We start from the raw sequence: 24,707 nt of genomic DNA, 5'->3' as shown, positions 1-24,707 counted from the left end.
AGGGAGACAGAGAGAATGGGCGCGCCAGGGCCTCCAACCACTGCAAACGAACTCCAGATGCGTGCGCCCCCCTTGTGCATCTGGCTAACGTGGGACCTGGGGAACTGAGCCTCGAACTGGGGTCCTTAGGCTTCACAGGCAAGCGCTTAACCGCTAAGCCATCCATCACTCCAGCCCGAGTCTGGACTTTTATAATTGATCCTTAGGATCAGGGAGGAGCTGGGCTAAGTGGTAGGTGGGTGAGAGGTCATGCTGGACAGCAGGTGCCAAGGCCCTGGGGCAGCAGCTGCAGCAATCCAGGGCGGGAGAAAGGGCCCTGCAGCTTCTTGCTGGACTTTGTTGTTCTCTCTCTTCAGTACATGGGCTGCATCGAGGTGCTTCGATCCATGCGCTCCCTGGATTTCAACACCAGGACCCAGGTGACCAGGTGAAGCCTTGGGATGGGCTGGGAGGCAGGCGAGGGTGGCAGTGCCAGGTTGGAGATGACCTGCCAGCCACCCAGAGACAGCGGCTGATGGCCGTTCCCTTCAACATGTCCACTTAGGGGTTTGGCATGGGTCACATGTGGGCTCTGTGTCTCGGTTCTGTCCCTGCTTGTCTTGCATTGGGTATGGTTTCAGGGGACCGCTGGGAGAGGCTTGCATGGGCAGGACCCACAGATATTGGCTGCTCTCCTGGACCCTCTTGGCCACTGCTGGGACAGAGGGCAGGTTTGTGTCACCAGGTTAGGGCCCAGAAGGGTCACCACACATTTAGGCCTTTGTGGGGAGGGAACCATGTCTTCCGAGAAAACTGCTTTATCTAACTGATTATCTACTTGTGACGGGTCTCACGCACTTGTGATTCTTTCCCTGAGGGCTGCTCTGCAGTGGACTGTGTCCGAGCCTTCTGTGCGTGGCTGAGTGGTATCCAGTGTGTGGCTGGACCATACTGCATGTCCACTCATCGGCATAGACACTGGGCACGCAGGACCCTGCATCCCCCATCATCCCAGTGTCCTCTTTTTGTCCTGACCCTCCCCTTTTTTCTTTTCTTCTTTTCTTTTTGAGGTAGAGTCTCACCCTAGTCCAGGCTGACCTGGAATTCACTAAGGAGTCTCAGGGTAGCTTCAAACTCATGGCAATCCTCCTACCTCTGCCTCCCAAGTGCTGGGAATAAAGGCGTGCACTACCACACCCAGATTTTTTTTTTAATTATATAGATAGATAGATAGATAGATAGATAGATAGATAGATAGATAGAAAGAAACAAAGAAAGGCAGATAGATAGAGAAAGGGTGCACTGGGGCCTTCAGCCACTGTAAACGAACTCCAGATGCATAAGCTACCTTGTGCATCTGGCTTAGATGGGAATCGAACCTGGGCCCCTTGGCTTCGCGGGCAAACGCCTTAACCGCTAAGCCATCTCTCCAGCCCTGTTCTTAAGTTTTTGAGCCGGTGTCATGCAGCCCAGGCTGGACTCCGACTTACTATGAGGCCGGGGACGACTTTGAGCTCCTGATCGTCCTGCCTTCACCTCTCCAATGCCGGGATGACCTACGTGTGTCACCTCATCTGCCGCCCTCGCCTTCTCTGAGTTCCCACTCTTCCCTGTGACCCCTCTGAGCTGGTCCCTTCCTCCTGCAGGGAAGCCATCAACCGTCTGCACGAGGCTGTGCCTGGCGTCCGCGGCTCCTGGAAGAAGAAGGTGGGTGCGCGCGGTGGCTGGGCGCAGGACCGCTGGGCGCCTCCCCTGGCCCGTGTGACTGCTCATTGCGCTTTGTCCCCCCACCCCAGGCCCCCAACAAGGCGCTGGCTTCCATCCTGGGCAAGAGCAACCTCCGTTTCGCGGGCATGAGCATCTCAGTTAACATATCTGTGGACGGCCTCAACCTCTCTGTGCCGGCCACACGCCAGGTGGGAGCCATGCCCTCGTCTCTCAGACCTCAGCCATGCTCACAGCCTTGCCTACAATTCCTGCCTCACTCGCCCGCTCGCCTAAACCCGACCCGCATCCCTGCCTGAGCCCCACCCCTTAACAACGCCATAGCGCACCCGCATCCCTGCCTAAGCCCCTTCCTCAGCCACATTTCTTGCCCCCTACCCACCAGCCCTCTTATTAGCTCCACCCACCTCTCAACTATGCCCACAGCTCTTAAACCCCGGAACACCGCCCATCTCACTTGACCCCTGCTCACAGCTCCTCCCCGCGCACAGCCCCACCCGCAACAGAGCCTCAGCCCTGCGCACAGTGCCATCCTCTCCGCCCCAGCCGTGCCCTCTGTTGTACCATCCCCGCGCCCCGCAGCCCCACCTAAAGCCTACCTTTTGCTCTGCCCTTTCCCCACTCCTGCCCCCTTCAGTCCTGCCCTCAGCGCTGCCCTAGGCCTCCGCACAGCCCATCCCCATCCCCAGCCTCCAGCCTTCCTCCCCGTAGTCCCACCAACGGTTCACCCATAGCCGCTCCCTCGGCCCCCTGCAGCCGCAAGCCCCGCTTGGAATGCCAGGACTCAAGGATTCCCACCTGCCCGGAGCTTGGAGGGTGGTGGGAATGAGGGCTGGCCTGGTATTCGTGTGTGTGTGGGGGGCAAGGACGCTGCTCAGCACCCCACACTGCCCAGTTTAGTGTCCACCATACCTAGGAGCGATCCCAGCTTCCAATCTCCCGGTGGAAACAAAGGATCAAATCCACGGTTGCCCAAGAGAGGGGGGAAAATGACCAATCCTGAGCTCTGTGCGGTGGGGGAGGGCTGCTGCCAGCTCCTATAGAAGGGGCCTGCGAGGTTGACTGAGGAAGCTCCAGGAGGGCGGGGGCAGCAGTGGTCAGCGCGACCCGGGGTCAAGGTCAGAGTCTGTCTGCAGAGCAGGACCAGCAGAGTTCCAGTCTCCCCGTGCTTGTCACAGGCCAGGGCCAGGCTGAGCAGTCCTGGCAGGAGGAAGACTCCAGGGTAGGTCCCATAAGCAAGGGAATTGAGGCCGGGCGTGGTGTTGTTAATCCCAGCACTCGGGAGGCAGAGGTAGGAGGATTGCCATGAGTTCGAGGCCACCCTGAGACTACATAGCTAATTCCAGGTCAGCCTGGGCTAGAGTGAGACCCTACCTCGAAAAACCAAAAAAAAAAAAAAAAAAAAAAGGGAATTGAGGACAATACCTACACAAGACCATCATAATAGGAGGGAAAGATCATGACATCAAAATAAAAGAGAGACTGAGATGGAGAGGGGCTATTCAATCCTAATTCTGATCAGGTCACCAGGTCTGGGGCAGTCCTGGGTCTCTGGTGCTTTGAACACAATTCTGACTCTGTTGGTGTGGAGTTGTATCATCTGGCTAGACGCAGGCTGTGTGGCAACCCTAACTGTGGGACCCTGAATATGCCTTCAACTGGTGGTGGCTCCACCGGTGGTTCGACAGGCCTCTCGTGCTCCTGGGCACGGCCAGCCCAGGCGCCTGTCATGGTGGAGACATGGTAGAGCCCAAGAGGCCATGCAAAACCACGCAGGCTGCCTCAAAGGCCAGCTTCACGTCACGTGGGGCTGGCACCAACCTCATGTAGTTGAGAAATGGGCTGTGGCTCTTTCAGTGGGAAGATCCCCACCACAGAGTGAGGCCTGGATCCCTGAGGTGTGGCATTGGGAACCATAAGGCCAATTGCCATGAAAGCCATGGGGGGGTGGGGGTGGAATCCCTTCCTGAGCCCAGGATTTGGCCCTGGGCTGTGGCCGGTGAAACGCCTGGCTGGAATGTAGGGCCCTTGGTGTTGGGAGTTAGTGAGGAGCAGTCAACTTGGGTGTGAGTGGGCCTCACCACCAGCCTAGTGAGTGAGTGGGGCTTTGGGGGCCCTGTGGCATGGAAGGGTGTCTCTGAAGAGCTTCCTGGAGGTGGTGACTCTAGGACTGAGTGGACAGAACATGAGAGGCCACCTAGGAGAGGCCCAGGGAGCAGAGCAGGAGCTGAAGCCAGAGAGGGTGGTGGGAATAAGGAGAAGGATCTGGGGGCTCAGCAGTGGCCTTGATCCTTAGAAGGGGTGGTGTGCTCTTCCTGCGTCTCCCTGACTTATGGTCCTGCAGAAAGGTCATTGGGATCTCCTGGCAGGGAGTGCCAAGCAGTGGAGAGCCTCAAGGGTTCCTGAAGGCTGAGCAGTAGCCATTTTTGTATATGGAAGACATGGCTGCATGGCCCTCCCTAGGTCAGGAAGGAACCCGAGTGAATGACAGCTGGCAGACGAGACTGAGGCCATGGAAATGCATGCAAATGAACACAGAGATGGGAGCATGTGTGTCACTGTCCCTCTGAGGGTATCTGTCCACAGTGGCAGTTTGCTCTCTCACACATCTGGCCCCTTGACCTGGCCCTGCCACCCCCTCCCTAGGCCCTAGAGTCCCATCCTCACAGGGGTTCCACATCTAGTGCGACTCTTGGGTCTTAACTGAGTGAGGCCCAGCTCCAGTGGACACCAGTGAGAGAGACAAACGTCCATCCCATGTCCCTGCCTCACACTGCGTCCCTGTGGCTGGCTCTGGTTCATCTGCGGGGCTAAGCCGTCCCTGGAAGTGACCTGTGACCACTTTTGACCACACCTGCCTCCCTGTCGCCACAGACCATTGCCAACCATCACATGCAGTCCATCTCCTTTGCGTCGGGTGGCGACACGGTAAGACTGGGACAGGGCACACCCCTGTGTCCTTCACCCGTACAGCCCTGAGACCCCGTGGCCCTTCCCCAGACCCTGTCTGCCTCTCCACTGTCTGTGTACCCCCTGGCGGGGGGTCCGGCGTGTCCCTCTGACCCCTTGCATTTGGCCTCTCCCCAGGACATGGCAGATTACGTGGCCTATGTTGCCAAGGACCCAATTAATCAGAGAGGTGAGTCATGCTAGGACACCGAGGCCTGGGCCGAGGACATCCTGGAGTGCTGTCGGGGCGGGGAGGTGAGAGGACGGGTGCCACCTGACCCTGTCGTCCCCCAGCCTGCCACATCTTGGAATGTTGTGAGGGCCTTGCCCAGAGTGTCATCAGCACCGTGGGCCAAGCCTTCGAGCTCCGCTTCAAGCAGTACCTGCACAGTCCTCCCAAGGCCGTCGTGCCCCCCGAAAGGTAACAGCACACCCGGGCTAGGCGGCCGACTTCTGTCTTTTCACTCCAGGCCTGGGCCTGGCTTTGCCCGTTCCCTTGTGGCCCTGAGTCACGGGCGTCGTCATGTCACCCTCAGGCTGGGAGCCCGGTTCCCCCCGAGCATGTGACTGTCCTTGCTGCCATCCTCCTGTTGCTGCGCAGGCTAGCCGCCCCCGCCTTGCCAGCCAACATGACTGACTGTGCTGGTGTGGAGGCAGCTGGGAAACCAGACAGACGCCAGGAAGTTGACTCTCGGTGCGCCAGTCTCACCTTCCCTGTGAGACTGTGAATTCCTTCCCGAGCCCAGGATTTGGCTCTGGGCTGCGGCTGGTCAAGCACCGGTGGCGATCAGTGTGACAGTGTCCCGCGTGCACGTTTGTCCCCTCCCACGAGTAGGAATCGCTGCGTTTCCTTCCCACGGGGCTTCTCCACCTTCACTTACCCCATTGTGGCTGAGCAGCCAGCCCCACGGGGCTCTGAGGAACTTCCTTGCCAGACCCTGTGGGGTGACCTAGGAGGGCAGGCAAGGGCCCCCAGGGCGGGGTGTCTTGTGCCTGGGCGTTCTGATCCCCCCCACCCCGCCCGTTGTTGGTTCTGATACAGATCAGTGTTGCGCGCTGGGTGCTGGTGTTTGTGCCAGTGGTCTGGAAAGGGTGAGGCCTGTCACGTCCTAGCTCAGTTACTGTCCCTAGCATTTCCCGGGGGAAGGCATGGTTGACCGGTTGGGGGGGTCGGGAAGAGGTAGGCCAAGTGTCTCTCCCACAGCCGCCTTGCTCTGTCCCCCAGGTTGACAGGGCTGGAGGAGTCAGCCTGGGGAGATGAGGACGAGGCCACGGAACACAACTACTACAACAGCATTCCCGGGAAGGAGCCACCCCTGGGCGGTCTGGTGGACTCCAGACTGGCGGTCACACAGCCCTGCGCACTGGCGGCCCTTGGACAGGTTAGCCTTTGCCATCCCTGGGGGCCCTGGGACAGACGTGGGGCAGTGCTTCTGCACCAAGTCTCCAGCCGTCGGGGATGAAGTGGGGAGTGCGATGCTGGCAGAGCGGGCCTTGCACCCACTGGGTCCCCGTCCCTCTTTTAGGGAACATCGCCTGTGAGGAGAGATGCCCGTGCCTTGCAGTGGGACCTGGGTCCCCCTGGTCTGGGTAGGTCATGCCCAGCCTTACAGGGACTGGGTCCCCACCTGTCCCCGATGTCCCTTTCTGTGTTATTGGCGTACCCTGGCGGCTATGTGCCCCACGCTCTGCTCCGATCAGGACCATCCTTGCCTGGGCACAAAGTCTTTGCCATGGGGCTGGATTCCTCATAACGTGGTTCAGCACCCCAGGGAGCATGGCTGTCTGTGTTTGCATCTCTCTACCCTGACCATGCGCGTGTGTGCTCAGTGATCCTGAGATTTCCAGAATTCTCTGTGCATACTCAAGCATTTCTTTGCTTTTTTTTTTTTAAATTGTTTTTATTTATTTGAGAGTGACAGAGAGAGAGAGAATGGGTGCCCCAGGACCTCCAGCTACTGCAGACGAACTCCAGATGCATGCGCCCCCTTGTGCATCTGGCTTACGTGGGTCCTGGGGAATCGAGCCTCGAACTGGGGTCCTTAGGCTTCACAGGCAAGCACTTAAATGCTAAGGCATCTTTCCAGCCCCCTATACTCAAGCATTTCTAATATGTCTGCCTTACTGAGGCATGCCAAGCAGATTTTACACTTTGCTTTCATCCACGTGACAGCCCATACCTGTGCACCACAGACTTCGTGTTTTTGTTTTTTTTTTTCGAGGTAGGGTCTTGCTCGAATTTACTATGTAGTCTCAGGGTGGCCTTGAATTCACGGAGATCCTCCTACCTCTGCCTCCTGAGTGCTGGGATTAAAGGTGTGTGCCACCATGCCCGGCAACTTCTTCTGTTTCTTAAAAGTACTTATTTTTAGTTATTGGGGTGGGTAGGGAGAGGATGGGCATGCCAGGGCTTCTAGTCACTAGAAATGAACTCCATCTGACATCTGCACGTGCCACCATGTGCATCTGACTTACCTGGGTACTGAGGAACTGAACGAGGGTTCTTAGGCTTCGCAGGCAAGTGCCTTAACCACTGAGCCACCTCTCCAGCCCCACAGACCGCTTTTCTGTGACTGCATCCTGCTCCTCCTCACAGAGGATGGTGACTGCTCTTGCCCACTCTGATGTTTGATATTTCCCGGGACAGTCATGAGTGACATAAGCCCTCACTGTCGCCTCTCACTCTCCCCGAGGTGGTGAGGCTCCTCTGTCTTCACAGAGATCATGCCTGGCACCTGCTTTCCCATCTGGAGTTGGGGCATCAGTTCCAACAAAGTCCCTCCACGCTCAGCCAAGCAGTCAAAACAGACCACAGCTCGCACCTGGCAATAGCCTTGTGGGAGTTTTTGAGTTAGTTTAAGACAGGGTCTCATGTAGCCCAAGCTGGCCTTGAACTTCTGATCATGCCTCAGCCTCCCAAGGGCTGGGATGACAGGCATAGGTCATCACGTCCAACTAGGTCTTTCTTTCTTTTCTTTTTCTTTTTTCATCTTTTTTTTTTTTTTTTTGAGGTAGGGTCTCACTCTAGTCCAGGCTGACCTGGAATCCACTATGTAGTCTGAGGGTGGCCTTGAAATATTTTAATATTGAAACAAAGTCTCACTGTGCAAACCAGGCTGGTCTCAAACTCACCACCCTCCTGTCTCAGCTCCTGGCTTAGTTAAGTGAAGCTTTCTTCCTATTTTACAGAGGAGGACACAGGCACAGGGAGACAAGTGACCATGTCCACAGAGGGTAAGGCTTTGATGTCCTTGAAGCTGTTGGTTAAGTCACATGGGCAGAGATCGAGGACTACAGGTCTGGGAAGGAACATTAGATATTGACTTTCCAGGATTAAATTCGGAGAGACAGTGACTAGAATGTCCTCTGACTTGGGAAAAGAGACTCAGTAGAGCTCAGATCGGAGAAATGAAACATTATCTCAGAATGCTATTTTCTGTCCGTGAAGTGACCCATGGGGTTTGACCCAGTGGGCAGATGATCCACCTGCCATGGGGCAGAGATGAACTGGTCAGGACCTCACAGGACATGGATGACCTCTGAGAGATGCTGAGGGCCCTTGTGATGCCATCACTGAGTTGTAAATGCTTCATACAGTTCAAAAGTAAACGAAGAGCTGGAGAGACGACTTAGCACTTACAGCATTTGCCTTCAAAGTAAAAGGACTCAGGTTCAATTCCCCAGGAACCACGTAAACCAGATACACAACGGGGCACATATGTCTGGAGTTTGATTGTAGCGGCTGAAGGCTCTGGCAAACCCATTCCCTCTGTCTACCTTTTTCTCTCTATCTCATATAAATAAAAAATAAAATATTTATTAAAAAAAGAAATGAAGGGCCGGACAGATAACTTACCAGTTAAGACACTTGCCTGCAAAGCCAAAGGACCCAGGTTCGATTCCCCAGAACCCATGTAAACCAGAGGCGCTGAGTGGCGCATGAGTCTGGAGTTTGATTGCAGCAGCAGAAGGCCCTGGTGTATCCATTGTCTCTCTCTCCCTAGCACCCTAGAGTAAATAAATAAATAAGAAGAAAAAAGCTAGTCCTAAATTAGAGGCAAGACAGCAGGCCCATTGTCCTGTGGCTGAGCACAGCCAGGGATATTACTATTTAAACGAGGTAATGATGTAAACATGGAGGTCCCCTGAGCCTGGAAACCCTGACCTTGTTGCATGGGTGATGACAGGAATCGGGATACCATTTCCTGACTCAGGCCCCCTCTCCCCTGTCCACTGACAGACACTCAGTACGTTAGCAGACCCAAGCAACCCCTCCCTCTCCTCCGACACACACTCAGCGTGTTCTCTGACTCAGGCGCCCTCCCTCTCCTCCGACACACACTCAGCGTGTTCTCCGACTCAGACACCCTCCCTCTCCTCCGACACACACTCAGCGTGTTCTCCGACTCAGGCGCCCTCCCTCTCCTCCGACACACACTCAGCGTGTTCTCCGACTCAGGCGCCCTCCCTCTCCTCCGACACACACTCAGCGTGTTCTCCGACTCAGGCGCCCTCCCTCTCCTCCGACACACACTCAGCGTGTTCTCCGACTCAGGCGCCCTCCCTCTCCTCCGACACACACTCAGCGTGTTCTCCGACTCAGGCGCCCTCCCTCTCCTCCGACACACACTCAGCGTGTTCTCCGACTCAGGCGCCCTCCCTCTCCTCTGACACACACTCAGCGTGTTCTCCGACTCAGGCGCCCTCCCTCTCCTCCGACACACACTCAGCGTGTTCTCCGACTCAGGCGTCCTCCCTCTCCTCCGACACACACTCAGTGTGTTCTCTGATTCAGGCATCCTCCCTCTCCTCCGACACACACTCAGCGTGTTCTCCGACTCAGGCATTCTCCCTCTCCTCTGACACACACTCAGCGTGTTCTCCGACTCAGGCGTCCTCCCTCTCCTCCGACACAAACTCAGCGTGTTCTCCGACTCAGGCGTCCTCCCTCTCCTCCGACACACACTCAGTGTGTTCTCTGATTCAGGCATCCTCCCTCTCCTCCGACACACACTCAGCATGTTCTCCGACTCAGGCATCCTCCTTCTCCTCCGACACACACTCAGCGTGTTCTCCGAGTCAGGTGCCATCCCTCTCCTCTGACACACACTCAGCGTGTTCTCCAAGTCAGGCGCCCTCCCTCTCCACCGACACACACTCAGCGTGTTCTCCGACTCAGGCGTCCTCCCTCTCCTCTGACACACACTCAGCGTGTTCTCCGACTCAGGCGCCCTCCCTCTCCTCGGACACACACTCAGCGTGTTCTCCGACTCAGGCAACCTCCCTCTCCTCTGACACACACTCAGCGTGTTCTCCGACTCAGGCATCATCCCTCTCCTTCAACACACACTCAGTGTGTTCTCCGCCTCAGGCGTCCTCCCTCTCCTCCGACACACACTCAGTGTGTTCTCTGATTCAGGCATCCTCCCTATCCTCCGACACACATTCAGGATGTTCTCCGACTCAGACATCCTCCTTCTCCTCCGACACACACTCAGCATGTTCTCCGACTCAGGCATCCTCCTTCTCCTCCGACACACACTCAGCGTGTTCTCCGAGTCAGGCGCCCTCCCTCTCCTCTGACACACACTCAGCGTGTTCTCTGAGTCAGGCGCCCTCCCTCTCCTCTGACACACACTCAGCGTGTTCTCCGAGTCAGGCGCCCTCCCTCTCCGACACACACTCAGTGTGTTCTCTGATTCAGGCGCCCTCCCTCTCCTGCAACACACACTCAGCGTGTTCTCTGGCTCAGGCGCCCTCCCTCTCCTCCGACACACACTCAGCGTGTTCTCCGACTCAGGTGTCCTCCCTCTCCTCGGACACACAGTCAGCGTGTTCTCCGAATCAGGCATCCTCCCTCTCCTCCGACACACACTCAGCGTGTTCTCTGGCTCAGGCGCCCTCCCTCTCCTCCAACACACACTCAGCGTGTTCTCCGACTCAGGCGCCCTCCCTCTGCTCCGACAAACACTCAGCATGTCCTCCGACTCAGGCGTCCTCCCTGTCCTCCAACACACACTCAGCGTGTTCTCCGACTCAGGCATCCTCCTTCTCCTCCGACACACACTCAGCGTGTTCTCCGAGTCAGGCGCCCTCCCTCTCCTCTGACACACACTCAGCGTGTTCTCCGAGTCAGGCGCCCTCCCTCTCTTCTGACACACACTCAGCGTGTTCTCCGAGTCAGGCGCCCTCCCTCTCCTCCGACACACACTCAGTGTGTTCTCTGATTCAGGCGCCCTCCCTCTCCTGCGACACACACTCAGCGTGTTCTCTGGCTCAGGCGCCCTCCCTCTCCACCGACACACACTCAGCGTGTTCTCCGACTCAGGCGTCCTCCCTCTCCTCGGACACACAGTCAGCGTGTTCTCCGAATCAGGCACCCTCCCTCTCCTCCGACACACACTCAGCATGTTCTCCGACTCAGGCATCCTCCTTCTCCTCCGACACACACTCAGCGTGTTCTCCGACTCAGGCGCCCTCCCTCTCCTCCGACACACACTCAGCTTGTCCTCCGACTCAGGCGTCCTCCCTGTCCTCCAACAAACACTCAGCGTGTTCTCCGACTCAGGCGTCATCCTTCTCCTTCAACACACACTCAGCGTGTTCTCCGACTCAGGCGCCCTCCCACTCCTCTCACACACACTCAGCGTGTTCTCTGGCTCAGGCGCCCTCCCTCTCCTCCGACACACACTCAGCGTGTTCTCCGACTCAGGCGCCCTCCCTCTCCTCCGACACACACTCAGCGTGTTCTCCAAATCAGCCGTCCTCCCTCTCCTCCGACACACACTCAGCGTGTTCTCTGGCTCAGGCGCTCTCCCTCTCCTCTGACACACACTCAGCGTGTTCTCCGACTCAGGCGTCATCCCTCTCCTTCAACACACACTCAGCGTGTTCTCCGACTCAGGCGCCCTCCCACTCCTCTCACACACACTCAGCGTGTTCTCCGATTCAGGCGTCCTCCCTCTCCTCGGACACACAGTCAGCATGTTCTCCGACTCAGGCATTTTCCTTCTCCTCCGACACACACTCAGCGTGTTCTCTGACTCAGGCGCCCTCCCTCTGCTCCGAAACACACTCAGCGTGTCCTCCGACTCAGGCGTCCTCCCTGTCCTCCAACACACACTCAGCGTGTTCTCCGACTCAGGCGTCATCCCTCTCCTTCAACACACACTCAGCGTGTTCTCCGACTCAGGCGCCCTCCCACTCCTCTCACACACACTCAGCGTGTTCTCTGGCTCAGGCGCCCTCCCTCTCCTCCGACACACACTCAGCGTGTTCTCCGACTCAGGCATCCTCCCTCTCCTCCGACACACACTCAGCGTGTTCTCCGACTCAGGCGCCCTCCCTCTCCTCCGACACACACTCAGCGTGTTCTCCGACTCAGGCGCCCTCCCTCTCCTCCGACACACACTCAGCGTGTTCTCCGACTCAGGCGTCCTCCCTCTCCTCCGACACACACTCAGCGTGTTCTCCGACTCAGGCATCCTCCCTCTCCTCCGACACACACTCAGCGTGTTCTCCGACTCAGGCATCCTCCCTCTCCTCCGACACACACTCAGCGTGTTCTCCGACTCAGGCATCCTCCCTCTCCTCCGACACACACTCAGCGTGTTCTCTGACTCAGGCATCCTCCCTCTCCTCCGACACACACTCAGCGTGTCCTCAGACTCAGGCGTCCTCCCTGTCCTCCAACACACACTCAGCGTGTTCCTCGACTCAGGCATCCTCCCTCCTCTCCGACACACACTCAGCGTGTTCTCCGACTCAGGCGCCCTCCCTCTCCTCCGACACACACTCAGCGTGTTCTCCGAATCAGCCGTCCTCCCTCTCCTCCGACACACACTCAGCGTGTTCTCTGGCTCAGGTGCCCTCCCTCTCCTCTGACACACACTCAGCGTGTTCTCTGGCTCAGGCGCCCTCCCTCTCCTCTGACACACACTCAGCGTGTTCTCCGACTCAGGCGTCCTCCCTCTCCTCCGACACACACTCAGAGTGTTCTCCAACTCAGGAACCACTCCCTCTCCTCTGACACACACTCAGCGTGTTCTCCGACTCAGGCGCCCTCCCTCTCCTCCGACACACACTCAGCGTATTATCCGACTCAGGCGCCCTCCCTGTCCTCCGACACACACTCAGCGTGTTCTCCGACTCAGGCGCCCTCTCTCGCCTCTGACACACACTCAGCGTGTTCTCCGACTCAGGCGCCCTCCCTGTCCTCCAACACACACTCAGCGTGTTCTCCGACTCAGGCGCCCTCCATCTCCTCCAACACACACTCAGTGTGTTCTCTGACTCAGGCATCCTCCCTCTCCTCTGACACACACTCAGCGTGTTCTCAGTCTCAGGCACCCTACCTCTCCTCTGACACACATCAAGGTGTTCTCCGACTCAGGCATCCTCCCTCTCCTCCGACACACACTCAGAGTGTTCTCCGATCAGGCGCCCTCCCTCTCCTCTGACACACACTCAGCGTGTTCTGCGACTCAGGCGTCCTCCCTGTCCTCCATCACACACTCAGCGTGTTCTCTGACTCAGGCGTCCTCCCTCTCCTCCGACACACACTCAGCCTGTTCTCCGACACAGCCGTCCTCCCTGTCCTCTGACACACACTCAGCGTGTTCTCCGACTCAGGCGCCCTCGCTCTCCTCCGTCACACACTCAGCGTGTTCTCCGACTCAGGCTCCCTCCCTCTCCTCCGACACACACTCAGCGTGTTCTCCGACTCAGGCGCCCTCCCTCTCCTCCGACACACACTCAGCGTGTTCTCTGACTCAGGCGCCCTCCCTCTCCTCTGACACACACTCAGCGTGTTCTCCAACTCAGGCGCCCTCCCTCTCCTCCGACACACACTCAGCGTGTTCTCCGACTCAGGCATCCTCCCTCTCCTCCGACACACACTCAGCGTGTTCTCTGACTCAGGCATCCTCCCTCTCCTCCGACACACACTCAGCGTGTTCTCCGACTCAGGCTTCCTCCCTCTCCTCCGACACACACTCAGCGTGTTCTCCGACTCAGGCTTCCTCCCTCTCCTCCGACACACACTCAGCGTGTTCTCCGACTCAGGCTTCCTCCCTCTCCTCCGACACACACTCAGCGTGTTCTCCGACTCAGGCATCCTCCCTCTCCTCCGACACACACTCAGCGTGTTCTCCGACTCAGGCATCCTCCCTCTCCTCCGACACACACTCAGCGTGTTCTCCGACTCAGGCTTCCTCCCTCTCCTCCGACACACACTCAGCGTGTTCTCCGACTCAGGCTTCCTCCCTCTCCTCCGACACACACTCAGCGTGTTCTCCGACTCAGGCTTCCTCCCTCTCCTCCGACACACACTCAGCGTGTTCTCCGACTCAGGCATCCTCCCTCTCCTCCGACACACACTCAGCGTGTTCTCCGACTCAGGCATCCTCCCTCTCCTCCGACACACACTCAGCGTGTTCTCCGACTCAGGCGTCCTCCCTCTCCTCCGACACACACTCAGCGTGTTCTCCGACTCAGGCATCCTCCCTCTCCTCCGACACACACTCAGCGTGTTCTCCGACTCAGGCATCCTCCCTCCTCTCCGACACACACTCAGCGTGTTCTCCGACTCAGGCGTCCTCCCTCTCCTCCAACACACACTCAGCGTGTTCTCCGACTCAGGCGCCCTCCTTCTCCTCTGACACACACTCAGTGTGTTTTCTGATTCAGGCATCCTCCCTCTCCTCCGACACACACTCAGCATGTCCTCCGACTCAGGCATCCTCCTTCTCCTCCGACACACACTCAGCGTGTTTCCCGAGTCAGGTGCCCTCCCTCTCCTCTGACACACACTCAGCGTGTTCTCCGAGTCAGGCTCCCTCCCTCTCCTCCGACACACACTCAGCGTGTTCCTCGACTCAGGCATCCTTCCTCTCCTCCGACACACACTCAGCGTGTTCTCCGACTCAGGCGTCCTCCCTCTCCTCCAACACACACTCAGCGTGTTCTCCGACTCAGGCGCCCTCCTTCTCCTCTGACACACTCTCAGCGTGTTCTCCGACTCAGGCATCCTCCCTCTCCTCCGACACACACTCGTGTTCTCCGACTCAGGCATCCTCCCTCTCCTTCGACACACACTCAGCGTGTCCTCCGACTCAGGCATCCTCCCTCTCCTCCGACACACACTCAGCGTGTCCTCAGACTCAGGCGTCCTCCCTCTCCTCCGACACACACTCAGCGTGTTCGCCGACTCAGGCGCCCTCCCTCTCCTCCGACACACACTCAGCGTGTTCTCTGATTCAGGCGCCCTCCCTCTCCTCCGACACACACTCAGCGTGTTCTCTGACTCAGGCGCCCTCCCTCTCCTCCGACACACACTCAGCGTGTTCTCCGACTCAGGCGTCCTCCCTCTCCCCGGACACACAGTCAGCGTGTTCTCCGAATCAGGCACCCTCCCTCTCCTCCGACACACACTCAGCGTGTTCTCCGACTCAGGCATCCTCCCTCTCCTCCGACACACACTCACTGTGTTCTCCGACTCAGGCATCCTCCCTCTCCTCCGACACACACTCAGTGTGTTCTCTCACTCAGGCATCCTCCCTCTCCTCTGACACACACTCAGCGTGTTCTCCGACTCAGGCATCCTCCCTCTCCTCTGACATACACTCAGCGTGTTCTCTGACTCGGCATCCTCCCTCTCCTCTGACACACACTCAGCGTGTTCTCTGACGCAGGCACCCTCCCTCTCCTCCGACACACACTCAGCGTGTTCTCCGACTCAGGCATCCTCCCTCTCCTCTGACACACACTCAGCGTGTTCTCCGACTCAGGCATCCTCCCTCTCCTCTGACACACACTCAGCGTGTTCTCTGACTCAGGCACCCTCACTGTCCTCCGACACACACTCAGCGTGTTCTCCGACTCAGGCATCCTCCCTCTCCTCTGACACACACTCAGCGTGTTCTCTGACTCAGGCGCCCTCACTGTCCTCCGACACACACTCAGTGTGTTCTCCGACTCAGGCACCCTCCCTCTCCTCCGACACATACTCAGTGTTTCTCCGACTCAGGCGTCCTCCCTCTCCTCTGACACACACTCAGTGTGTTCTCTGACTCAGGCGCCCTCACTGTCCTCCGACACACACTCAGTGTTTTCTGTGACTCAGGCGTCCACTCCCTGTCCTTTCAGATACTCAGTATGTTTCTGACTCTGGTACCCCTCCCTGTCCTGTGACAGACACTGGATATGTTTCCTTACTCGGTGCATTGCTTCCCTCTCCTGCTCCTTGTCCTCTGATTCTCTATTGTCCTTCCTTACCCCTCCACCAATGTCCTTCCTCCAGCCCTCCCAGGGGATGGCTATGTGCAGGCAGATGCCCGTGGCCCCCGTGACTATGAGGAGCACCTGTATGTCAACACCCAGGGTCTGGACCCAGCAGAGTTTGAGGGTGCCCCTGAGGCTACTTTGCCAGAGGACAGCCCCAAGAAGGACTTATTTGACATGCGTAAGTGAGGTGTTCTGCCCTCTGGGATTGCTTGGGGAAGGCCTAGGGGACCTGGGGAATTGAGGAGCTTGTCTAATGGGTGTAGGTGCCCTACCGAGTTCCCTGGTCATGTAGGTGTGTCTGAGGCTCAGCATGTCATGTTGGGGGGTTAAGGCTCAGCCTTTATTTTTTTTCTTTTTAATTTTTTTATTAACGACTTCCATGATTGTAAACAATATCCCATTCCAATGCCCCCCCCCTTTGAAACTCCATTCTCCATCATATCCCTTCTCTCTCTCAATCAGTCTCTCTTTTATTTTGATGTCATGATCTTTTCCTCCTGTTATGATGGTCTTGTGTAGGCAGTGTCAGGCACTGTGAGGTCATGGATATCCAGGCCATTTTGTGTCTGGGGGGAGCATGTTGTAAGGAGTCCTACCCTTCCTTTGTCAGCCTTTTTTTTTTTTAAAAAAAAGATTTTATTTTAATTTATTTATTTATTAGAGACACAGAGAGGGAGAGAGATGCTTGTGCCCCCTTTTGTATCTGGATTACATTGGACAAGGAGAATTGAACCTGGGTCCTTAGGCTTCAGAGTCATGTGCCTTAACTGCTAAGCCATCTCTCCAGCCCAAGGTTCAGCTTTTGTGGTGGGGGGTCCTCAGTTCTCACCGAGTACACTGTAGGAGGCTTGCTCCCAGCTCTGGGGTCTCACTGGCCTGCTGAGTCTGGGGTTTGACCTGTTTGGATAGGGTCCCCCTTCTTCCCAAGTAGGCCACCAGCCAGAGGATGGGTAGGGCTGATGGAGGAAGCTTGTCTTTCTTCTCTGAGGCCTGTAACAGCCTTCTTATTTCCCGTCCTCTTTCTTGGGCACAGTGGGGTGCCAGCTCCTCAAGAGCTTCCCAGTTTCAGTGAAACCCTGTCTGAAAAAGAGGGCTGAGAGTGTAGAGGTAGAGCTCCTGCCTAAAACACACAATGAGGGCTGGGCCCATGGTCAGAGGTAGAGTGACAGCCTAGAACCCACAGTGAGGGCTGGGGGCGTGGTCAGTGGTAGAGTGACAGCCTAGAACCCACAGTGAGGGCTGGGGGCGTGGTCAGAGGTAGAGTGACAGCCTAGAACCCACAGTGAGGGCTGGGGGCGTGGTCAGAGGTAGAGTGACAGCCTGGAACCCACAGCGAGGGCTGGGGCGTGGTCAGAGGTAGAGTGACAGCCTAGAACCCACAGTGGGGCGGGGGGCGTGGTCAGAGGTAGAGTGACAGCTTAGAACCCACAGTGAGGGCTGGGGGCGTGGTCAGAGGTAGAGTGACAGCCTAGAACCCACAGTGAGGGCTGGGGGCGTGGTCAGAGGTAGAGTGACAGCCTAGACTCCACAGAGAGGGCTGGGGGCGTGGTCAGAGGTAGAGTGACAGCCTAGACTCCACAGAGAGGGCTGGGGGCGTGGTCAGAGGTAGAGTGACAGCTTAGAACCCACAGTGAGGGCTGGGGGCGTGGTCAGAGGTAGAGTGACAGCCTAGAACCCACAGTGGGGCGGGGGGCGTGGTCAGAGGTAGAGTGACAGCTTAGAACCCACAGTGAGGGCTGGGGGCGTGGTCAGAGGTAGAGTGACAGCCTAGAACCCACAGTGAGGACTGGGGGCGTGGTCAGAGGTAGAGTGACAGCCTAGAACCCACAGTGAGGGCTGGGGGCGTGGTCAGAGGTAGAGTGACAGCCTAGAACCCACAGTGAGGGCTGGGGGTGTGGTCAGAGGTAGAGTGACAGCCTAGAACCCACAGTGAGGGCTGGGGGTGTGGTCAGAGGTAGAGTGACAGCCTGGAACCCACAGTGAGGCTGGGGGCGTGGTCAGAGGTAGAGTGACAGCCTAGAACCCACAGTGAGGGCTGGGGCCGTGGTCAGAGGTAGAGTGACAGCCTAGAACCCACAGTGAGGGCTGGGGCCGTGGTCAGAGGTAGAGTGACAGCCTGGAACCCACAGTGAGGGCTGGGGGCGTGGTCAGAGGTAGAGTGACAGCCTAGAACCCACAGTGAGGGCTGGGGGCGTGGTCAGTGGTAGAGTGACAGCCTGGAACCCACAGTGAGGGCTGGGGGCGTGGTCAGCGGTAGAATGACAGCCTGGAACCCACAGTGAGGGCTGGGGGCGTGGTCAGAGGTAGAGTGACAGCCTAGAACCCACAGTGAGGGCAGGGGGCGTGGTCAGAGGTAGAGTGACAGCCTGGAACCCACAGTGAGGGCTGGGGACATGGTCAGATGTAGAGTGACAGTCTAGAACCCACAATAAGGGCTCAGGGCATGGTCAGTGGTAGGGTGACAGCCTACAACCTACATTGAGGGCTGTGAGTGTGATCAGAGGTAGGGTGACAGCCTAGAATCCACAGTCAGGTCATGATTAGCAGTAGAATGCCTACTTGGTAAGAATGAGGCTCTGGGTTCCATTCTAGTATTGTTTAAAAAGAAATGACTCACAGGACCCTTCGAGGATGCTCTGAAGCTTCATGAGTGCTCCGTGGCGGTGGGTGTGACAACATCCCCTCTTACCTTGGAAGACCAATGGCCCAGTCCCCCCACACGCCGGGCTCCCATTGCACCCACTGAAGAGCAACTGAGACAGGAACCTTGGTACCATGGCCGCATGAGCCGCCGGGCGGCCGAGAAGCTGCTTCGTGCCGATGGGGACTTCCTTGTGCGAGACAGTGTCACCAATCCTGGGCAGTATGTCCTTACAGGCATGCACGCTGGGCAGCCCAAACACCTGCTGCTGGTGGACCCTGAGGGCGTGGTAAGGTGGCTCTTAGTGGGAGGGAGAACGGGACTTCAGGGCCATGGGACATTTTCCAGACAACAGAGCTTTGTGTAGACAGAGACAGCTTCAACTCACCCGCCGATGCAGAATTGAAAGTTATTTTCCAGTTTGAAAGGAATTTTTAAGCTAGGTTTGGTGCTCCTGCCTGTCATCCCAGCACTCAGGAGCTAAGGCTGGAAGACTGCTGTAAGTTCAAGGCCAGCCTGGTGTGCTACAGAGTGAGACAATGTCTTATAACTTGTTTTTGTTTTTTATTTTTGCTTTTGTGTGTGTGTGTACATCTGTGTCCCGTGTGGTCATCTGTGGCAGGACACTCTCTTGTGTGGCTGGAACCCAATGTCAGGTATCCAGTTCCACCACTCTTGCCCGTTCTTGCCTGAGCTGGGGTCTTACTGGTACCCGAGCGTACTGTTGTTCACAAGCCTGGCTGACTGACGCTCTGCTCTCTGCTCCCCTTCACACATGCCACACCCAGCTGTTTAGTGGGATCTGGTTTGGTGAATCCTCCCAGACCCTCATGCTTGCATGCGAAGCTCAGTTACTTAACCACAGAGAAAGCTATCTCTCCAGCCCATGTTTGAACTTTCTTTCTTTTCTTCTTTTTTCTTTCTTTCTTTATTTCTTCCTTCCTTCCTTCCTTCTCTTTCTTTTGTTCTTTCTTTTTCTCTTCCTCCTCCTTTTCTTCTTCCTTTTTTTTTTTTTCAAGGTAGGGTCTCACTCTAGCTAAGGCTGACCTGGAACTCATTTGTTGGCTTCAAACTCACAGTCATCCTCCCATCTCATCAATCTATCTTAAACTTTTATTTATTTATGTGAGAAAGAGGGGAGAAAGAGAGTGAGTATGAGTATCGGTGTGCCAGGGCTTCCTACCATTCCAAATGAACCCCAGGCACATGTGCTACTTTGGGCATCTGGTTTTACGTGGGTACTGGGGATTTGAACCTGGGCCATCAGACTTTGCAAGCAAGCACTTTTTTTTTTTTTTTTGGTTTTTCGAGGTAGGGTCTCACTCTAGTCCAGGCTGACCTGGAATTCATTATGGAGTCTCAGGGTGGCCTTGAACTCACAGTGATCCTCCTACTTCTGCCTTCCTGGTGCTGGGATTAAAGGCATTGCGCCACCACCATGCCCAGCTCAGACTCACTTTTTATTTATTTGCAAGGAGAGAGAGAGAGCAAAAGGGTGCACCAGGGAGGGCCTCTTCCTACTGCAAATGAACTCCAGATGCACATGCCACTTTGTGCATCTGCCTTTACGTGGGTACCGGAGATTCAAACCTGGGTCTCCAGCCTTTGTGGGCTAGCACCTTTAATGATTGAGCCATCTCTCCAGTGCTCAGGCTTGCTTTTTTCCCCCCTCCCCTAAACCACCAATTACCTCTCAGAAGGAAGGGCACCACTGTTGACCTGGGTCTTCTCAGGCTTCTTCTGCTGAGGTATCTGACAGCTGTTTGCTCAGATCCACTGAGTGGAGTATTTTTCCAGCCACTGCACCCTCAGGTGATGTTCGGTTCTGTCTCTCTAACACTTGAAGGGTGTGTTTGTTTTCTGGTGTTTCCTTTACCAAATGACCACACATGATACAGCGCAACAGAGATTTATTCTATCCCAGTTCTGGAGCTCAGAAGTCCAAGGCCAGGGGTTGGGCAGGGCTGGGCCTTCTGAAGTGGTGGTTAGAATTCTCAGCATCACATCATCCCATCTCTGCCTCTGCCTTTTTCCTGTGTCTGTTTTCCTCTCTCTCCCACTCTTTCCCTCTCTGTTTTGGTTTTTCCAGGTAGGGTCTCACTCTGGCCCAGGCTGACCTGGAATTCACTATGCAGTGTTAGGGGTGGTCTCGAACTCACAGATAGCGATTCTTCTACCTCTAAAGGTGTGCCACCACCACGCCTGGCCTTTTTTTTTTTTTGAGACAGTGTCTTACATAGCTCAGGCTGACCTCAAACTTGCAATCCTCCTGACTCAGCCTACCAATGCTGGGATCACCGGCGTGTGCCACCATGCCAGGTCCTTAGTTCTGGAATCTCAAGGTCCATTCTAGGGTGTGTGTGGGGGATCCTTTGTTTCAGCGTGGCACCTCAGTCTCCTGGAGGGTTGTAGCAACAGACTTCACTCAGAAGGCCTAGGGGGTGGAGACTTGGTGTCTGGGGCATTAGGAGAGGCCACTGAGGTTTCTGGCCCACAGGTGCGGACGAAAGACGTGCTCTTCGAGAGTATCAGCCATCTCATTGACTACCACCTGAAGAACGGTCAGCCCATCGTGGCCGCCGAGAGCGAGCTGCACCTGCGCGGTGTGGTCTCCCGGGAGCCCTGAGCCAGGTGCGTACCCGCCTGCGTCTGTCCTCTGCCCTGCGCGCTTTTCCTGCACAGGCTGATGGGAAACAGGAAGCCACCCGTGGTGGCACACACCTTTAGTCCCAGCACTCAGGAGGCTGAGGCAGGAGGATCACCGTGGGCTCCTGGCCAGCCTGTGCTGCAGCCTGACTTTCAAGTCACCTTGGGCTGGAATGAGACCCTACCTCTAAAAACAACAAAAAAGACCGACGTGCAGGTCACATACCACGCAGTTGTCCCCCTCATTGTATGTCCGTGGATTTAAAATACAAAGCTGTGCAACCATCTCCATAGCTGATTCCAGAACATTCCACGGCCCCAAAGTAGCCCTGCCTCTGCAAATAGTTGCCCCAACACTTCCCCAGCCTCTGGCATCTACAGATCCACCTGCGGTCTCTGGATTTGCCTATTCTGGGCATTTCTCATCATGGAGTTCCACACTTTGTGACCGTTTGTGTCTGGTTCTCACTGAGCACCTTGTCCTTGGGTCCCTCCAGGTTGTGTTGTGTGTGTGTGTGTGTGTGTGTGTGTGTGTGCGTGTGCACGGGGGCCTCGCTCCCATTCATGGCTGAGTACTGCTCGCGTCTGTGGAGAGAACACATTCCGTGTGTCCCTCATCTGTCTGTGGATCCTGGGCTCTTCCCCCTTTGGTTGCTTCAAATGTGTGCACAGGTTTATGCATGGACATGTGTGTGCACATTTCTAGGTTTGGAATTTGCTGATTTTCATAACTTGACTGGTTAAAAAAAAAAAAAAAAAAGGTTTCAGTGTTTCTGCTGTCCCCAAAGGGATTTGTGAGCTATGAAGAAACACTAAGGGCTGTCATCGTGATACTTGTGTCCATCTCTCCGACCCACTCAAGGTCCCCTGAATCTCTCTGTCCCCACTGGGTGCTGAATGGCCTGGCCTCCTATGTGGAGGAAGGTGGGCACCCTCTTGGGGTGTCAGGGGCTGGCGTGCAGATGAGGCTAGATGGCCCAGCACAGATGTGGCTTTTGGGGTTTTGGTGTGGAGGCTTCGGGAAGGAGAGACAGGTGGGCTGGTGGCTCCTGGGTTTTAGGGAGGTGGTCATGGTAGGGGAGAGCAGGAAGCAGCAGCTGGATGTGGAGTCTGGAGAGGGGGGGTTGTGGAACTTCCCCGGGAGCTGCTGGCCAGGTCAAGCTGCTCTCCTGTCCCCATGGCAACATCTTCTTCCTGTCCCCTACTGTGTTGCTGTCCCTCACCCAGCAGGGTGGGAGCTCAAGAACTAGGCTGTGGGCAGAGCCGCTGTTGGGATGGAGAGGGGGTGACCTTGTGAACCTCCCAGAGGACCATACCATGCTGGGGCGCATGCTGCTTGTGGCAAGGATTCCAGTGTCTCTTCTACCCCCAGCGGGGTTTGTGATCTGAGAAGAGGCACTCAGGGCTGTTGTGATATTTGTGTTCATTCTAAATCAGGCGTGGGGCTAGCTGGAGTCACAGTCTGCAGGGAGAGGCTCAGGCATTACTGTAGGACCTTCACGAGGGTGGGGAGGGTGGAGGCCTTGGGGGCTGATAGGTTGTGGTCCTTACAGGAGATTAAGGCACTTTCTGTTTTGTTTTGTTTTGTTTTGTTTTGTTTTTTGAGGTAGGGTCTCACTCTAGCTCAGGCTGACCTGGAATTCATTATGTAGTCTCAGGCTAGCCTCGAACTCACAGTAATCCTCCTACCTCTGCCTCCCAGGGATTAAAGGCGTGTGCCACCACGCTCAGCCTTTTTCAATATTTCTTATTTTATTTTATTTATTTGAGGGAGAGGAGGAGGCAGATAGACAGAATGGATGTGCCTCCAGCCACTGCAAATGAACTTCAGACACTTGCGCCACCTAGTGGGTTCTGGGGAATTGAACCTGGGTCCTTTGGCTTTTCAGGCAAGCCCCTTAAGCAGTCTCTCCGGCCCAGCCCTTCCTGTTTTACTGAGGCTGAGGTGTGCCTGGAACTTGCAGCCAAATGTAGCCGCTGTCACAGTGCTTTTGCTTTCTCTTCCTGCCCACAGGTGACTGACGGCTCTCAGACCGTGCCTGCCTCCAGACGCTCCTGGTATGGCCTTGCAGGCTCTCAGCCTTTCTCTTGGACCCTGTCAGCCTGGAACTACCAGAATCAGAACCCACCACATCTCTCCTTTCTCCGCATGAGCCTCAGGAAGCCTCTTCCTTCCAGCTGTGTGCTCAGAGGGCCAGTGAGCCGGTTGGAGCCCCTGCCCTGCCCTGCCATGCCTGCCCCGCACTGGGGCGAGGCCCTCTAAACCAAAGACAGACCAAGTCGCCTTTAACAAAAAGACATCCACACGCAGGCATTGTGGGGAGCCCTGGCCTTGGGTCTTCCATGGGCAGAAATGGCACTCTTTCCTCCTGGCTGGACAGCGAGCTGTGTCCCTGGGATGGAGGGTGAGGCCCCATGGACACAGACTCCTTCCCTGGCTGGGATTTATTTTCCCACCTCGGGAACCAGGTGCAGCATTCATTGCCTTTGAATGGGAGGGAGGCCGTGGAATTAAGGTGCTTTGGGGTTTCGAGCCTCTGCGAGGGAACAGCCCTGGGGCTCACCTGGGTTGGTGGAGCACTGACGAGGCCAGTGTGAGGACCTGTCCACCCGGGGCAGGAGGAAGCACAGTGGCGTGTGCTGTTTACCCATCGCCTTCCCAACTGTCACCCCCTGTGGACGATTGGCTGTATGTCATTAACTCGAACAACAACAGCATCTCGTTGAGTGTGAGCTGCTGGGAGGGTGCCCAGGGGCTGAGGGGGAAGGTGTGCTAACGCCTGCGGCTGGAGGGGACCATGGGAAGGACTGTGGGGGGGGGGGTCTCTCCTCCCAGCCCCTTCCCACTCTCCCAGATGCCTCTGTTTTTATTCTGAGATAAAGCTTGCTTCTCTGTCCAGTGCGTCCCTAGCTGCTCTTTGGAGTCACCGTGCGCCTCCCCAAGCCTCTCACAAGAATCCCGCTTCTTGTCAAAGCCCTTCTCCTTCCCCTCAAAGCCCCTTGACACCCTCAAAGTGTGGCCTAACTTCTTAGCAGCCAACACCGCCACCATTTCTCCCATCACCTCAGATACCCCATCACCCCCGAGGCCCTGGAAACAGAGCAGCTCTGTCCTCAAATCTCCCAAGCTGTGCTTCAGACCTATCTCATGGGGGTTCCCCTGCCTCTCCTAGCCAGGCCTGGGCCCACAAAGGATGGGCTTTTCTGTGACTTGTGCTGGAGTACTGGGAGACAGCCCTGTTCTGTTCCAAACTCCTGACACCTTCAAAGGCAGAGCCAGAGGAAACTGAAGCCTTCTTCGTAAATATGGTGACTGAGAGACACAAACCCATCCATCATCTCCCTACTGACTCACCCATCCATCCATTCATATCTATCCATTCCATTCACCCATCCATCCATTCACCTACCCACCCATCTATCCACCACCCACTACATATTCACCTACCCACCCGTCCATCCATTCATCCATCCATCTGCCCAC

General features: G+C 56.4%; 1 protein-coding gene across 2 annotated transcripts in view; it reads left to right on the top strand.

Moving 5' to 3' along the window:
* The window catches only part of Shc2 (SHC adaptor protein 2), a 35,938-nt gene extending 11,813 nt beyond the window's left edge, over positions 1 to 24,125 (top strand). The window contains exons 2-14 of one of the 2 annotated variants that reach the window (XM_045135239.1): positions 357 to 427; positions 1,626 to 1,686; positions 1,776 to 1,895; positions 4,579 to 4,632; positions 4,792 to 4,843; positions 4,948 to 5,074; positions 5,879 to 6,035; positions 6,180 to 6,243; positions 7,843 to 7,887; positions 15,953 to 16,114; positions 18,556 to 18,866; positions 21,075 to 21,208; positions 23,238 to 24,125. In XM_045135239.1, the coding sequence (XP_044991174.1) occupies positions 357 to 427; positions 1,626 to 1,686; positions 1,776 to 1,895; positions 4,579 to 4,632; positions 4,792 to 4,843; positions 4,948 to 5,074; positions 5,879 to 6,035; positions 6,180 to 6,243; positions 7,843 to 7,887; positions 15,953 to 16,114; positions 18,556 to 18,866; positions 21,075 to 21,203 (1,353 nt within the window). In that variant the 3' untranslated portion in view covers positions 21,204 to 21,208; positions 23,238 to 24,125. The remainder of the gene's footprint in view (positions 1 to 356; positions 428 to 1,625; positions 1,687 to 1,775; positions 1,896 to 4,578; positions 4,633 to 4,791; positions 4,844 to 4,947; positions 5,075 to 5,878; positions 6,036 to 6,179; positions 6,244 to 7,842; positions 7,888 to 15,952; positions 16,115 to 18,555; positions 18,867 to 21,074; positions 21,209 to 23,237) is intronic. The other variant, XM_045135240.1, reaches the window with a different exon arrangement.
* The last annotated feature ends 582 nt before the right edge of the window (positions 24,126 to 24,707 follow it).

This window comes from Jaculus jaculus, chromosome 15 (genome assembly GCF_020740685.1).
Source record: "Jaculus jaculus isolate mJacJac1 chromosome 15, mJacJac1.mat.Y.cur, whole genome shotgun sequence".
NCBI lineage: Eukaryota > Metazoa > Chordata > Mammalia > Rodentia > Dipodidae > Jaculus > Jaculus jaculus.
This window is presented reverse-complemented; position numbering and strand designations above follow the sequence as displayed.